Here is a 17374-nt window from a genome sequence, read left to right as displayed (position 1 = left end):
TGTACAGTGTATCATCATCGTACACCAACTTGTTAGCATTGATGTCAATGAAAGAAGAACAATCGGTGCTTTAGTTGACTACTTGACTCCACCAATCTCATCTTTTTTCCTCCCTACTCACCTGCACCTCAGCTCTGCAACAATTGTCCAAGACTGCAGACAGACTTGAACGACTCAAGCAAGTTAGGAAGGAAATGTCCCATGCCCTGCAAGAACAGACCAGTCTCTGCTACTGGGCCAAGCGCTCCCCTGCTAGAAAGGGTACACACCACCAGGTAAGCTGTGGTTTTACCTGCATGACTGTAGGGGGATAGAATATAACAAAGGTAGTATAGAAAGTAATCTTACCCCCTAAAGAGTTGCAGCTGGGTTAATTATTAAAGATTAGGAGCAGGCCTGATTTTAACAGGCCACAGCTGTAGCCAATAAGAAGAGTGTTATAAAAGAGTGGATGGTTTGGTTGAGGGGAACTGGAGTCAGTTGGCTACTGCAAGAAGAAGAAAGAGTCAGTGCTTACAGGAGCTGCCTACAAGAAACATCAAGGAGGCATGAAATTCTAGCAATATGGAACCTTTGCAATATAATGACAACACGTGACCATGGAGAAGACATGAGGAAGTGGGATTGAAATCTGCCCCTGGCCTAGCAGCATGGAGATGTGAAATGAGAGGAAGAAGAACCACCACAGGAAATTCTTCACGGATAAATGCTGCACCAGTTTCTAGTGGGCAAGTCCTCAGACAGAAAAAAGGGCTGATGCTTTTTCAGATCCTCTTGAAGGGACCTCCAATGCATATTTACATGAAGTGAGCAACAAGTACTATGACCAGTGTTGTCGCATTGCAGCTGATCTGAAGCGGCCCCCTAAACTCAACCAACCTAGAAGAAAACAAGTCCTCAGATAAGGCAGGATGGGTTGGATTCAAACCCAAGCAAAGGCCTCAGCCAACCCTGTTCTAGCTAAGATGCAGATACACCGCTGGGCAGAGAGAGGTCTCATCCAATTCTAAACCCGGGAAATCCAAAGCCCTATAAAAGGGGCAGCCATATTAAACTCGTGTCTGTTTGCTAATGACCCACTGGTGTTGTGTTGGGTCTCCAACCATGACCCCACATATCAGATCAGAACAAGAGGGGCCCTGCCTCTGGCCAGATGGACAAAAGGGACAGTCAGATCTACTGGACTGTGTGGATCTGATGGCCTGGCATGTCAGACCAACAGGAGTATAAGGCTTCAGTCGACACTGGTGCACAATGTACCCTAAGCCACTGAAATATGTAGGGACAGAATTTATTTCTGTTTCTGGGGTGACAGGGGGATCCCAACAGCTGACTGTACTGGAACTGAAGTAAGCCTGACCAGGGAACGAATGGCAAAACCACCCCACTGTGACTGGCACAGAGGCTCCATGCATCCTTGGCATAGATTACCTCAGGAGAGTGTATTTCAAAGACACAAAAGGGTATTGTGGGGCTTTTGAAATAGCTGCTGTGGAGGCAGTGGAAATTAGAGAGCTTAATACCTTGCCTGGTCTCTCAGAGGACCCTTCTGCTGTGGGACTGCTGAGGCTCCAAGAACAACAGGTACCAATCACTTCCACAACACTGCACCGTTGACAACACCACACTAACTTGGACTCTCATCCATGAGATGATTTGTGAACTGGAGAGCCAGGGATTGGTCAGCAAGACTCATTCACCCTTTAATAGTTCTATTTGGCCAGCACATAAGTACAATGGAGAGTGGAGGCTGACAGTGGACTATCGTGGCCTGATCAAAGTCACACCATCACTGAGTGCCACTGTGCTGGACATGCTGGAACTTCAGTAAGAACAGACCTGTCTATCATGTGACCCAGAATAAGAATGATTGCAAGTGGGATCCTGAACAGCAACAAGCTTTTGGACAAATTAAACAGGAAATTGTTCACGCATACGCCCTTGAGCCAGTCAGGACAGGGTGTGAGGCACATGCTTTACTCTACAGCTGGGAAGAATGGTCCTTCCTGGAGTCTCTGAAAAGAAGTACCCAGGGAGACTTGAACATGGCCTCAGATTCTGGAGTAAGGGATACAATGAATCCAAGGCCTGTTAAACCCCAGCTGAAAAAGAGATACTGGCAGTTTATGAAGGGGTTCACACTGCTTCAGAAGTGATTGACACCAAAGTACAGCTCCCCCTGGCACCCTGACTGGCAGTGCTGGGCTGGGTGTTTAAAGGGGAAGCCCCTTCAACACATCATGCCACTGGTGCTTTGTGAATTAAGTGGATCGCTGATCACACAATAATCTCAGATAGGAAATCCTAACTGCCTTGGGATCTTGGAGATCATCACAAACTGTCCCAAAGCCAGATCAGGTCAGGTTGCAGAGCTGAAAGGTCTCCAGCTGGCTCCAGCTGAATGAGTGAAATGGTCAACACTACATCTCTGCACTGACTTGTTGATGGTATCAAATGCTCTGTAGGGGTGGGTGGACCGATGGAAAAAGATCAATAGTCTGTGCAGCAGAAAACCCATCTGGGCTGCTGAATTGTGGCAAGAGATCACTGCCTGGGTAGAGAAGTTGGCTGTCAAAGTCCATAATGTGGATGCACACGTACCTTAAGGGTTGGGCTAATGAGGAGCATCCCAACAACAGACGGGTAGATCCAGCTGCCAAGAATCTGTCTCAGGTAGATCTGGACTGGCACCATAAGGTTGAATTATTTCTGGCTCAGTGGGCCCATGACTCCTCAGGTCATCAGGGAAGAGATGTAACATACAGGTGGGCTTGTGACCAAGGGGTGGACTTAACCATGGAGACTATCTCCCAGGTTATCCATAACTGTAAAACATGCACTGCAATCAAGCAGGCCAAGCGGATATAGCCTCTGTGGTATGGGGGGGGACAATAGTTAAAATATAAATATGGGGAAGCCTGTCAGATTCATTATATCACACTCCCACAAACCTGCCAAGGCAAGCACTATGTGCTTACATTGTTGGAAACAAACACTGGATGGCTGGACACACATCCTGTGACTCACACAACTGCCCGAAACACCATCTTGGGCCTTGAAATGCAAGTCCTGCAGTGACATAGCACCCCAGAAATAACTGAGTTGGATGATGGGACTAATTTCAAAAATAGCTTCATAAACACCTGGGCCAGAAAGCACAGGATTGAGTGGGTGTATCATATTCCCTATCATGCACCAGCCTCTGGGAAAACAGAACAGTACAATGGACTGTTAAAAACCACACTGAAAGCAATGGGTGAGGGAACCTTCAAACATTGGGATCTATATATAGCAAAGGCCACCTGGTCAGTTAACACTAGAGGTGTTGCCAATTGAGCTGGCCCTGCCCAATCAAAACCACCACGTGCCATAGGAGGGGATAAAGTCCCCATGGTCTATATGAGGAATGTGTTAGGAAAGACAGTTTGGATTAGTCCTGCCTCAAGCAAAGGCAAACCCATCTGTGGGATTGTTTTTGCTCAAGGGCCTGGGTGGGTAATGCAGAGGGACAGGGAAACACAATGTATATCTTAAGGGGATTTGATTTTTGGGTGAGAACAGTCACCAATGTTGAACTGTATAATATTAGTTGAATAATGACACTGCCACTGTATGCCATAACTACCATGGACAATGGGGAGGGACTGCTCCAGATACACCAGTCATGAGCTCGTGATACAGTAACCAGCTAACAACTCACAAGCCCTTCTGCCCACAAAGACATCTAGGACGGATAGAACCCACAGTCATGGACTAAATAAACTCAACAAACATCTTGGAGGGAACAGCCATTGACTATATACATGTGCGCATATGTATACAGTTGGAAGGTGTAAGATCTGGGCATAACATAGATGGTGTAGAATAAGTACTGGATAATGTCCTGGTTCTGTCCAGGACAGGGTTAATTTTTACAGTAGCCAGGATGGGTCATGGCTAGGACCAGGAGGTTATTCCATACTCCTTCACACAAGTTTTTTTGGGAGTGGGGAAAGGGGTCCCTTTTGATTTGAGGTAATGTGGCAGCAGTTGCATGTTGTCAGGCTCTGTTGGTGGTACAGTGGTGAGCATTTGCACAGTGAATTACTTGCCTCTCTTGTACACTTTTGTTATTAGTATTGTAGCTGTTACTGTTTCTTTTCTTATCTCATTGCTGTTTCCAGGAAATTGTTCTTATCTCAACCCATGATCTTTACCTTTTGTGCCTCCAATTCTCTGTGAGCAAGCGGCAAGTAGTTAGGAGTGGTTTCAGTGTGAACACTAAATTGGAGAATACCATTCTTAAGCCAGTACAGGGACTCTTACACATTGAAAGAAAGCAGTCACAGCAAAAAGGTGGTTCTACATGCATAGGAACACTTGTGAAGTTGTCATGCTTTAAAATATGCTGCTCTTATAATCATCATAAAGGTATATATATATATATATATATATATATATATATATATATATATATATATATATTTAGTCTTTGAACGCCAGAAGCAGTTGATTTATTTTTTCCATATATATCAGCAAATAATCTACCCTGAAGGATATTAAATGCTAAAGAGATGATAACAAGTTTATTAAATTACAATCAAACATAGAATAACTTGTTTAATTTTTACCTGAAATGCACACAATTTTAGATAAGGGATTTTTCTAACAAGCTGTCCTGGATTGTAAGATAAGTGTGTATTCTATTGGCCATCTGTTAGAGGTGGTGCAGTTATTTTCTGCTAATTGGGCAGTTTTCATTATCTCTTCCACAAACCAATCCTCCCTCTGGGAAATATCTTCTGTTAATGGGCCATTGAGTCTCACTGCATGACTGATAAAAATTACATCATCCCATTGTGAGATGCTCCACCCAGGGGGAGGAGCCAAGCATTCCTAACTGGATATAATCTGAGATTTTGGGACACCAGGGCAGCCTTCTCCATTGGATTCCCAGAGGAAGACAAGGCCCATCTACATCACCACTGGCTCTTCAGAGAAAGACTACACCCTTCTACAGGATCACTGCTTCAACAGAACCACATCTGTCACTCCAGGAGGACTGCAGCCACCATTTCAATTGGACTGCTACCAACATCCTGACCCACAGGGTGTCAGGTTGTATCCTGACTATATCAGTGTTGTTTTGTATTACTGCATTGTTTATTTTATTTTTTTATTTTTCTTCCCTAATAAAGAACTGTTATTCTTCTTCCATATCTTTGCCTGAGAGCCCCTTAATTTCAAAATTATAACAATTTGGAGGGAGGGGTTTTACATTTTCCATTTCAGAGGAGGCTACTGCCTCACCTGTCTTTTCAAACCAAGATAGAAACTCATATCAAAATCTTTATCAAAATTATACATGAAGGTAATCTGGCAAGAAATCATTCCAGTACTTAAAATGATCTCCTGCAGAGCCTTTCAAACAGTTACTCTGAAAATAATACAGCTCTCTAATCTAATTTTTTTTAATGAAGGCATCATATACTTAAAATACAAGTAAGTCTAGGCCAAGAATAATGTAAAACCACCAGTGTTATTGTACTGATTAAAAAAAAATAATTTCTTGAGTTTCTGTTACATGTTTGATCCAAACCCCAATAAAAATTGATGAAAAACTCCTACTGACTTCAAGGAGATTTAAAAAAATTAAAAATCAGACTTACAGAAGATACAGTGGATATTTCCCATAGAAAGAAAAGGAATTACACTAAAATAATTAGGAAAAAAATGTCTCTTTTAAAAAGCAAAAAACCAGAGCTTATGGAGACATATAGCATTCTCTTTACTTAAACCATTTCTATAAAGACTTTCAATTTCCATTACTAAAATTCTGATTTAATTTGCATTAGAAACTTTTAGCAAGTTTAACTGATGAAAAATATACATTTTTGGCAGCTACAGAGAAGTTATTTGACATGAAGATAGGTCTCAATGGAAAGGTAACCAATAAAATTCCAGTGTATAGTCATAATAGTAAAAATTAAATAGAGAATTCTAATATATATATTTTAAATTAATCCAACTTTAAATATCACAGTTTCAAGCCTGTCTATTCAGGATAACTATTAGTATAAAAAGATCCATACAATAGCAAGTTTTTGCATTCATTAAATGAAACTAATGTTCTGGCATTCCCCATCACAAACAAATAATTATTTCAGTAGCATTCAAACATGATTCAAAAGAAGCTCTTGCTGTCTGACCCAGAGCAGCAATCTCCAGACCACTGCAGTTTATTTACCTGACTGTCAGGTCTTCCTCTAACATCCTGTGTTAAGGCTCAATCCATCCATTGACAGCTGCTTATCTTAGGGACTGACAAGACTATTTTTATTCCATCATGAAGAATGCAGTTTGATTGCATAAACAGAAAGAAAGCAGAAGTCATTTGTGGACACAGGTCATGCATGCACATGCAGTTGGGTGTAATTTATCTCACCTCATTGCAGCCAGAAGTTATCTATTCTAAACTGTTGATAAGGAAGGTTTAGACAACTAATACAAGAGAAAGACTGCCAGAAGGTGTCCTCTGTAGGTGCTTCTCTCTTCCCATTGATTCAGGAGATCCAGGGAGCAGCAAATTAAACACCTAAAATGAGAGATTACTTCCACCCAAACCAAACATATATATATATTTGTACATGTGCCTATTTGTGCACACAATATAAGACAGCTGCTTCCATAAATATGCCATGTGCAACACAGCAGAGACATTAATAAAAACTCTAGACAGAAAATTAACCACTAATTGGGAGACAAAAAAAATCAGTTGTGCACATTTGTTATGTATAGCTAAATCTTAAAGGTAAGCTTATTTATTATTTCTGCCTAAAATGAAAAAGAACACTAATGTATGACATGTTCAAGCTGAAAAACTCAGAAGTAAACATAGTTAAGAAAATGCTATGAGTTTGTATCTAGTCTGGTACTTATATAAATGTTTTAACATGCAAAAAGAGCATCTGGATGAATGCTCCTACTGTAGCAAACATAGCTCTACTGATTTTGGGTTATCTAAACAAGGATTTTAAGTTATATTTTCTCAAGTTTGGTGATGAAAGCTTAGGGTAGTTTCCCCTACGAATCTTTAAAGGTGTTTATATGTGTGTGCTGACACATGCATAAACATATATATTCGCTATAAAATGAAAAACAAAAAAAAAAAAACCACCATGGTATTAAAACCCAAAAGAGAAAACAAAACAAACATATGGAGAGAAAAGGAAACCTTGTTTTTAGCATAATCCAAAGTAACATCAAAATGGCAAAGATGAGATTTTTTTTTTTTCAGTTTATTATTCATTCAGATCAGGCTCTGCAATATTCCCATTCTCTGAAAAGATAGGTAGAAAACTGTTATTAAAAATCACAGGAAACTCTAACGTAGCACTGACATATCTGTATGAAAGCCCCTGACTGTGTGGTAGGGGAGGTTCTTTGGACAACTAGTTGAATTTTAGGTTCTCTGGGCTCCAGTTGTTGCTTGCTTTCTTTGTCCATGTCAAGACGAGTAAGCTTTTCTATCCACATGCAAAATTTCTCCTCTGTCTTGTCGCAGACATCTTTTTATGAAAATCCTTCCTTGGGGTTTTTTCCTCCTGAGAAGCTGAGGCCTCAGGAACAAAATGCAAACAATGGTTATCTGCAGCTGTGGAATGCAGCAGGCGGGTCTGAGATTGGTCTCATGTGAATGTTTGGAATTAATGGCCAGTCACAGCCCAGCTGGCTTGGACACAGTGTCCGAGCCACAAACCTTTGTTATCATTCTTCTTTTCTTTTCTATTCTTAGCTTAGCTAGCCTTCTGAGATGAAACATTTTCTTCTGTTCTTTTAGTATAGTTTTAATGTAATATATATCATAAAATAATATATCAAGTCTTCTGAAATATGGAGTCAAATCCTCGTCTCTTCCCTCATCTGAAAACCCCTGTGAACACCATCATGTCTGCCTCTGCATCTTGGCAAAGCAGTTCATGGCCTCTTCCAGGACATTGCCTATGCAGTTCCTATCCCACATGGTGCCCCTGTCAAGCAATCCTGGAATTTCCCCGGTCGTTTCTCCAGATCCCCCAGCACGACTGAAGCCAGCTTTAAAGACATTGAGGCCATTTGATAAGATATCATTAAGTAAGAACATATTATTGCTTATTAAGGCATGCTAAGTCAAGAAAACAACTTTTCTAATGCTGTCTCTTAGATATGACAATTGGGGAGGAATTAGCAAATATCAGCCAACAGTATTACTGTAAAAAAAAATAATTTACACCCACTGTGGTTATAATAGACATTTTGGCTTCAAAATTATTCTTATTCTAGAATTCTCAGACAATTCTGTCAAAGGTTTTATTTTAAAAATAAACTAAATTAGTCCAATTCCCTTGCAATTTCTGTTTTTAATTCAACTGAAGGTGGCAAAAAACATCATAACATGTTTAGTTCTGTTAAGCTGTGATCCAAAATACTACTAACTTTAAATGTGAATAATTATGCATATTGTACTTACATACTTGAACCCTTTTATAAGACTGTTAAACACAGACAAAATTCTACATGAGAGAGAGATAAAGGCTGATATAGTGACAGCAGCATCCAAAGTAGCTAAGCCCAAAGGTCTTGGTCTAATTTTGGAAAACACAAACACCAATGAAGAAAATAAAAACACACAAGCATGAAAAGATAAGTGAACGCTATGCTAATATATGAGGTAAAAGCAACCTCTGTTAGGTCTGATGGACACAGCTCCATCACAGGGTTAATACACATGACATGTAGGAGTGATCAACCTCACAACAACTAGAAATGTGCCTTTCCTCACATGAGCCACCAGCTGTGCAACATTCCTAGCATTAATCCTAGGCAAGGCAGAAAACAGGGCATAGTTTGAAGGAAATTGTTCTCCTTCCTTCTATCCATCAAAATGATGGTTAAAATGACTGGCTTTGGGATTATCAGAAAGAACTTTAGCAGCAAGAAGAAAAGGCCATCCTTATTACCTTACTCTACATATCAATAACAAAAGGCAGCAGTATATATATTTTTATGTTTAGAGGAATCATCTAGGAAGCAATAAAACCAAAAAAACTCAGAGACTTTGTACCTGTTTGAGGAATAATAAACTATATGTGCATGCCATCCAAACACACAAACATTACCTAAGGTAATTCTGAAACAAGACAAGCATCATATTACAATACACAAAGCAGCTACAGAACATGACAATTTAATATGTAAATATGAAACTTGTGGGATCCTTTAGCTTAAGAATAATAGAAAATATCCTAAGAATGAGAGAAATCATTGCACAACCTAACCAAATATTTACTAATAAAAATATAAGGCACTAAATCTTTTTTTCGGATTTCAGTGTGTACATTAAATTACAGTGTTGCTTAACAACACATTCTTTTTTTGGAGCTATATAAATGAGGTATATATAAGACCTTCAGTAACAGCTAAACAAAGCCCAGGATTATCATCTTTTTTCCGAGCAGCAGCAACACTACCCATCAGAGGCTAAAAATATTCTATTAAACCCTCATCTGTTTACCTATCAGACAAGCTGGAAATTTAGCATTCATGTCTTCTACTCAAAAATAAATATAGACTTTATAGTAACTAATTAACATTCCTCTGACTGCATTTTAACTAAAATAATTACATAAAATGGTACCTTTTTCCTAAAATGTGGTTCCTTTTATATATTCAATGTCTTTTTCCCCCCTGAAAAAAAATATTCATTCCATTCATATACTCCTAGTATTGAACATCCAATATGATACTGATCATCTTTAGTCAGGGATCTTATCCTAAAATCAAATAGCTAAATGACAGTCTTTCTGATTTCCACAGGCTTATGAACAGACACCTCTGAGTAACATTGAGTAAGTTTTAATTGCAATTTAAATAAAAACTATTGATGATGGCATGTGAGACAACCTAGCCAGGTTTTTAAAGTTAAGAATGAACTATCATGGTCAAAGTTGATAAAAATGTTTTGCAAACTTAAGAAACTAGGTATTGAAATATATAGTACCCTACAATACTATTTTCAAAAGGCATCATTCATAGTACATCTACAATATACAGTAGCAGCAAATCAGTGTTTCAAATGCTCCCCTTGCAGGTCTTATAACAAGCCTTATTCAATCTTTTCTTTATTTGTGGCTTTCAGCATTAAAAAAAAATCAAGCCTAATAAAAATGCATTTTATATTAAAACTATTAGCATTTATCTAATTGGTCTCTTTGCTATCTGTAAACTTACAACTCTATAGTTTTTTTTTAAATTATGCCAAGTTAAAACACAGAGAAATTTGCAATTACAAAAGGGGTCAGAAGCCAAGAGTCGTAGCTTATTTTCAAAACTACTGAGACAGAGTAAAAATTCTCCAGAGTAGAAATCCATTTTGATTTAGGTGAAATGTACATCTTTGAGTTAAGTATGTAGTTTGAAAACATAGCTATTTAGTCTGACTGCCTGTTCTCGTAAAAAGTCTAGGATCAGAGAAACTGCTTCAGTGAAGGACAGAGATAAGGGGAGGGAGACAGAGAGAGACAGAGAAACTGCTGTGAGAGCAGGCCAACCTGACCTAGGAATTCTTTCTGATAAAGAAGAACTAAGGGCAAATGTCACGTGAAATTTGTAAAAGTGAATATGTATAAACCTATTGTGAAATTGCATGTGTATGGATTCGAGCAAAGGATAAAAAGGGATCTAGAGTTCCCAGAGGTACGCATGCCATTGCATTTTAGGGGAACGATTCCCACAAGCATCCAGAGCTGTAATAAACATACCGGCTTTACAACTTTCACAAAAGTTGTGGAGTTTTGTTTATCTCCGCAAAACACTACCTCCTGCAAAATAGCACTTAAGAAATGCATCGACACTATGTGATCTATTAAGTATCATCTAAATAATAACCAAATCTACAGTTATTTAATATAGGAATTCTGACAAGACAACAATTTAAGGAGATATGTTACATCTTCATTCTAACTAGCAATGGTGTATTCCTCCATGTTGTTATGCTTACTGACATTTGCAAATGAGTATCTTACAGCAAATCCTCCTTAATGGATTCTTTTTTCCTCCCTGTTCTTATAAGCGTCATCCTGAGTTACTTGAACCAAATTTATCCCTTGCAAGATGCTTTTTCCAAGGTCTATGTACAGTTCTTGAGAGTAAGTAACCTGCTTGAGAGTCCCTCATACATACACACTGTGCCCTCCCCTTTGGATTTCTTAATATTAAAAAAAAATTTTTTTTTCCTTTTTTTTTTTTAACAAAGTGAGCTGCAACACATTTTCAACGTCAACACTCAAACTTTTCAACAGATTCTTCTGAAAGCCTGAAACATGAGTCACCCTTATTTCACTTCAGAGTTTTCTGAGCTGTAAAAAGCACAATAATGGTGAAATGCCAATATCTTTCTATTATACTTGAATTTTTAAAAACCTTTTTGTTCTTTCAAAAAAAAGTGTTTGCACAGAAATAAATATTGATTCCCCAACTTGCTCTCATGCCAATTTCATTCAGAGTTAATTTGTATGGTCAAATTCAAAATTGTTTAAAGGAAAAACTTTCAACAGCAGCAGATCTAGCAGAACCTATTCAAGGATTTAAAGATCATCCTCTTAGGCTGTGAATGCTATCTAGTGTTTAAGAATGGCAAAATCTTATATGCCAACAGAGAGGCTCAGTCATTAAAAGATAAGAAATTGCTCTTCATCTGCAGTAACTCAAACATCCTTGCATTCCCTTGAATTAAAGAGTCTGAGATTATGACTGCTCAGTTCAGTGAGAAGATTTTCAGTAGCATCATTGAAGTTTAGATTGAACCTGTATTTTCAGGTGTAAATTAACACCACAGAAAGCATTCAGAATAAAATAACTTACTTATATTGTGCTTAGGTCCTATGGACCTCACAATACTTGTATTGAAGCATCACCAGTAAGATCTCAACTCTTTACTCTTCAATCTTTCTTGAGAAGAAAACCAAGCCTGACAGTATTTTAATGTACAGGACATTTGATTTCAGCGGAGAGAACTGACTCTCTACAGCATAACTGCTCTGTTTGTAACTTAATGGCATTATGTATTCACTAAACATTTTCCTTACCTTACTAGTTTAGCCAAACCCATGCTATTTAAATGGACAAAATTTAGTTACATAACATGAAAGACTACTGTATTCTCAAATGTGGCACTTCATTTTTCAGACCACACACAAGCAAACTGTTGGCTGTTACAATACATACACTGAGAGAAGGTTAAGAGCCAGAGTATGCATAACCTTCATACATGAAGGCCACATTAACTGTCACTAAAATTTTTAGAGCATCTCTGTTGGCAAAGCTATTTTTCAGAGTGGTTGAAAATCAGTCCAAATAATAAGCGATGTTGAGACAGTAACCAGCACTACAGCTGAAATGTCCAAATACACTAAAACTGAGGGGAACACAGACTACCTGTAAGACTCTTCTGCATCAATCCATACAGACTTTTTCAAAAGTAACTGCAAAAGGTTTTTCATGCTTATGTCCTGATACTCAAGTTCAAGCATCAAGTTAAACCTCTTTAAACTTGCGTGCAGAGGACACTCATGCACTGAATTTCCAGTAATGTTTTTTGATATCTTATAATAATTTCTATGTGTTCATTCCCTAAATTTTTAAGCAATTCACAGTGTAATACCAAGTGCACTAAAGCAGCTTTGTAGTCAAGAAAAAGAATTTAAGTACTTTGCCAGTTCCAATAAGAGGGATTGCAAATGGCATGTGAAACTACCACTGCAATGGAGAGCTCTAAGTCCTACTCACACTCACAACTCCACTGCATCTGTTAAGACTGCAATATTTCATTAACCACAAGTAGCATAGGATGCATTTTTGGCCAACCTTGTCCTTATGTCTATAGAGAATGTTTTTCACTTGCACTTGGAAAACATTTCCCACAAACCAAAGTCATTTCTATTTAAAGGAAAACCACAATGTGGCAGGTACATATTGCACCTAATTGCAGCAAAAGGGCAGCTCGAACATTTGAATGTCATAAGTGGAATTTAGCATAAAGCAAATGATATGTGCTATGAATAAGCATCATTGTTCCTCAGGATTGTTTGTGCACTCTCATATCTTGCATCACAGGCAAAACTGGGCCTTAGTATAATCATCATTAAATAATCAAGTTTTTCTGTGTACTGCAATGGGAACTCTTCACTGCAAACATCTCATGGTTAAGACCAAGAACTCAAATACAGAAGAGCCTAGTGACACTAGAGTGGTTTCAGGTCTCTGCAATGGAAGTCAGAAATCTAAGCAGATGTGAAAATACCCTGTGGTGCCTTCCGGGGTCACAAGATCCTTTAATGACTTAAAAAAAAAAAGAATATAACCTGGGGGACTTATTGTGTAAGTTTGGTGGGGTTTGTGAGGTGGGGAAAAACCTGTCCCAAAACTCAATGAAGTAGTCTTCTTCAACAGGCTTTAAATGAGGCTTTAATTGCCCAGCAAAGTATAAATATAGCAAAGAAAAAGGCATAAAATTATAAAAGCTAGAAGTCTGAGTAACTATTAAATTGGCAAATATTTTTAGATCTCTATTAAGAGTTTACTACACAATAATTATAGACTATGCCTTTCACAGACTTTCTAATAATAAACATTTACTTTTTGCAACCTGCTTCCGAGCAATATGTGGGAAAAATCCCAGTTCTCATGATGACAGAATTATTCACCATAACCAAGTCAGTTAAAACAGTTATTTGCAAATTCTGCTGCAAATATTTTAATTCATCTAGCAAGCATTAGTTCAGCAACTCAAGACTAATTATTGCAGTTTTCCTTTAAATCTTCTTGCCCTATGCAAGCTGATATTTATCTCAAAAAAAGCCGCAACACCCAACTTCTAACACAAGAGGCATAAAAGCATGTAATCTAGTAAAAATTGGCAAGCCAAAAAGTTTCTTTTTATGTAATTTTATTTTTGATTGCCGTATGATGATGGTTCTGTGGTATAATATGCTGAAATAGTTTTTCACACAAAATCCTGGCCACAGCACTTGAGCTGCTAACAAAGACTCAGTAGACAAAAAACTTGAATTAATGTTTCTTTTGCTAATAAAATGATGAGAAGGCCCCTATAATTTGCTGCCTATAATCTTAACACAGATGTGTCAGAAAATTAAAAATATAGAAATTATAGATCCTTAGGACATAGGAAAATGGTAACAGCTTGGTCTAAGATGCTGAAAATTTAGGTGTGGATATAGCTTGGGCACCTGAGTAAACAAATTCATATTTATATCCTAAAATAGGTGACCAGCTGCAATCTGCAAGAACTTACAATAAGGCTAAGCAGGTTTGTCATGCACTGAAACATAGAGCTGAAAGGACAGTGCAGTAATGAACAGGGCCTTACTGTAATACAGGCAAGAGGTATGCTGTATTATTTTTAACACAGCTGCCAATCTGTGGTCTTGAGATATTAAAGCAAAGCTGGCTATTTATCTTCAGAATGCATTTATTAGATTATCACCATCTAATGGGATTTGACAGCACTAACAAGAGCTTATCTAGGCTTATAAATGAAAATATCTAAAAATTCCAGAATTCAAAGATAGTCCTTCCTCCAATTTACCATTTCTATGCTTTGTTGGTGTGCAAAAGTGATCTGAAACCTCAGGACATTTGCCCATGTCTTAAAACACTGCAGTCTTCAAATTTACACAGAGCTGCAGTTCTCCTGTTTTTTCTCAAGTGTGACTCATCTAATTTAGCATGACAGCTGAAAAATGATGTCAGATGTGTTACAGTTCAGTTTAAAAAACATCCTCTACCTGGTATCTCTGCAGTGATTGTCTTGCTGGTCCCTGAAACCTCTTCATCGTCATCTGATGAGCTTGTGCTTGAGTCACACGTCAGGTCACTGTCGCTGGTACTGCTGTCCTGAAGCAGGTTGTACTTCTTGCGAGCAGCTGCCTCCCGCTTCTGTCTCAAGAGACGGATTCTTTCTTTGTGCTTTTGACTTCTATGACCTTTTACCTTGGCAGCTCGACCATTCTGCTTATCACTAGACTGTCGGTTTTTCTTGGCAGCCATTGTTGAAGTTTCACTTTCAGACCTGGATCTCCTAGATTTCCTCCCAACTGCAGCCCCAGACACCGCAGAAAGGTCTCCCTCTACAGTACCTTCAGCTTGACAGGGCTCATTCTCTTCTGCAGAAGACAACGTGTCTGAGTCAGCCAAATGCCCGCTGGAGGAAGGGGAAAGCATGCAGTGATTAGAAGAGTCACTCTCATAAACTCGACCACCCATTGGCCTATCGCTCTCTGTAAATGCCAACTGAGACTCTGAAGAGTCTCGCCTCAGTTCCATCAGTAAGCAAGGCATTGAAGAAAGCACCACTGAGTCTGCTGCAGCACGCATGTTGTCTTTCTGAGTTTGTGTCTCAAGTTCTATAGGTCCATGTTCATCAGGAGCAGTTTCTTGCTTTTCACAAGTCTTTGGTGGAACTGAATCAACAAGTTCTGCTTTTCCCACTGTCTCCATCTTCATTTCAGAACACTAAGGTCCTCCTAGTCTCAAAGCATGGAGCACATGGTCTGGAAGATTGGGCGAACTAGATAAGGTCTTCAGCAATACAGCAGCCTAAACAAGAACAGAAGAGGAAGAATAATTTACCTAAATAACTCAGTCCTGCTCTTCACAGTATTACCTAAACAAGACATTGCTTTCAGTTACAGACAGTATGTTCATAGAATCCTAGAACGGTTTGGGTTGGAAGGGACCTTCAAGATCATCTCATTCTAAACCCCCTGCCATGGGCAGAGATACCTTCCACTAGACCAAGTTGCTCAAAATCCCATCCTGGCCTTGAATACTTCCAGAGATGGGACATCAATGACTTCCTTGGGCAACCTGTTCCAAGTGCCTCACCACTCTCAGTCAAAACTTTCTTCCCAATATCTAATCTAAACCTGCTCTCTGTCAGTTTGAAGCCATTCCCCCTTGCCGTAGTCCCTCTCCACTTGTAATTCAACATATAATAAAGATCTTTCATTCAACACATTTGCTTACAGATGAATGGTATGGAACAAATAAATTATGTGTTTAGAAGTATAGAAATCATAAATTTACAGCACTTTAAAAAGTGTAGATGAGAAAAATCAGTAGAATTTTTAATTTACTGCTTTTAAAAATGCATTTTTGCAGACAAGGGCAATTAGTACTTGAAGAGCCTGAGAAAGCATGGATGGCTCAGAAAGATTTTTCAGTACCTGGACAATCCTTCATCAGATTCCTGATCCATCCCAAGCTTCCTGTAACTGTATGTTTGTAATTGCATGCTGTTTCCCCCCCTCCATCTGCAGCACAATATGAGGCTACTTACACGATTCTAAAAGGTACCGTGAAAAGCTCAGTGTTGTCCTGCCCACCCCAACCCACTTTGAAACTTCATTTTTAAAGAAAATTAAAAGAGAGTTCATGCTTCCTTTGGGCTAATGAATGAAATGCTGTATGGTGCAAGAGAATGATGAAAATACTTATGGGAGAGAAATACCAGTGTTAAGGAAAGAAAGGTTAGTTAATCTCAGACAACAAAAGAAAGATAAGTTCAGATCTGCTAAATGAGAAAGAAAAACCCCAAACACACAGCAAAGCATTTTACTTCCAAAAAAAAAAAAAAGAAGAATAAAATACATACCGGAAAATACAAGAACATACATATAAAGGAAAAATGTTTGTTAATACTGAGTAAAACTCTCTTAAAAGCAACTTAAAATAAGAATTTTCAGAAAGTGCAATTTAATGTAGGTACCAATTTATTTCCAAGGTCACAGCACAACATCAACAAACCCAAATGAGTACACATGTTGAGACACAAATACATCCCTATACTGTAATAAAATCACTATTTCTATCTATTTCACCCACAAATCTTCATTATCAAATAATTCTTCTATTACATGGGTAAGTAAAACACAGATTTGATGACTGAATGACTAACCAAGTGTTATACACAGTGGGATTTGTATTGTACCTACTAGAGCAACTCCCAGCTTTTCTAAGAATTTTTAAATGTACATGCAAGGAAAAATTTGGTTGCTCAAACTTATATCAAAAGAGTACCAGTCTGGCCAAAATGAATATATTTAAATAGTCATACTAATAAGTGCAGAACAGCTTCTGCACTATTCAGCCTTTTAGCCCAGAGAACAAAGAAGAGAGCTTGACAAGAATTGAAAGGGCAGCCAAAATGAACTAGAGACTTTCCACAAATATCCTACTTGGAAATATCATCTACATAGCAGCTTCCAAAGGGACTATAAGAACACCTGTACTTGCTTTTCCATCTCTCTGGCCTATGAGGCAGAAAAAAAAAAATGTT

At 38.4% G+C, this 17374-nt stretch overlaps 1 protein-coding gene across 2 annotated transcripts in view; it reads right to left on the bottom strand.

Annotated features, from left to right (window-relative positions):
- Positions 1-15627, bottom strand: part of LOC128941417 (protein C18orf25-like) — a 66408-nt gene extending 50781 nt beyond the window's left edge. The window contains exon 1 of one of the 2 annotated variants that reach the window (XM_054283172.1): positions 14823-15627. In XM_054283172.1, coding sequence (XP_054139147.1) covers positions 14823-15540 — 718 coding nt within the window. In that variant the 5' untranslated portion in view covers positions 15541-15627. The remainder of the gene's footprint in view (positions 1-14822) is intronic. The other variant, XM_054283171.1, reaches the window with a different exon arrangement.
- Positions 15628-17374: the final 1747 nt, after the last annotated feature.

This window comes from Melozone crissalis, unplaced genomic scaffold, assembly GCF_028551555.1.
Source record: "Melozone crissalis strain CALT ecotype California unplaced genomic scaffold, PUWL_Pcris_2 ptg000035l_1, whole genome shotgun sequence".
Taxonomy (NCBI): domain Eukaryota; kingdom Metazoa; phylum Chordata; class Aves; order Passeriformes; family Passerellidae; genus Melozone; species Melozone crissalis.
The sequence above is the reverse complement of the archived record's forward strand: the minus strand, read 5'-3'. Positions and strand labels throughout refer to the sequence as shown.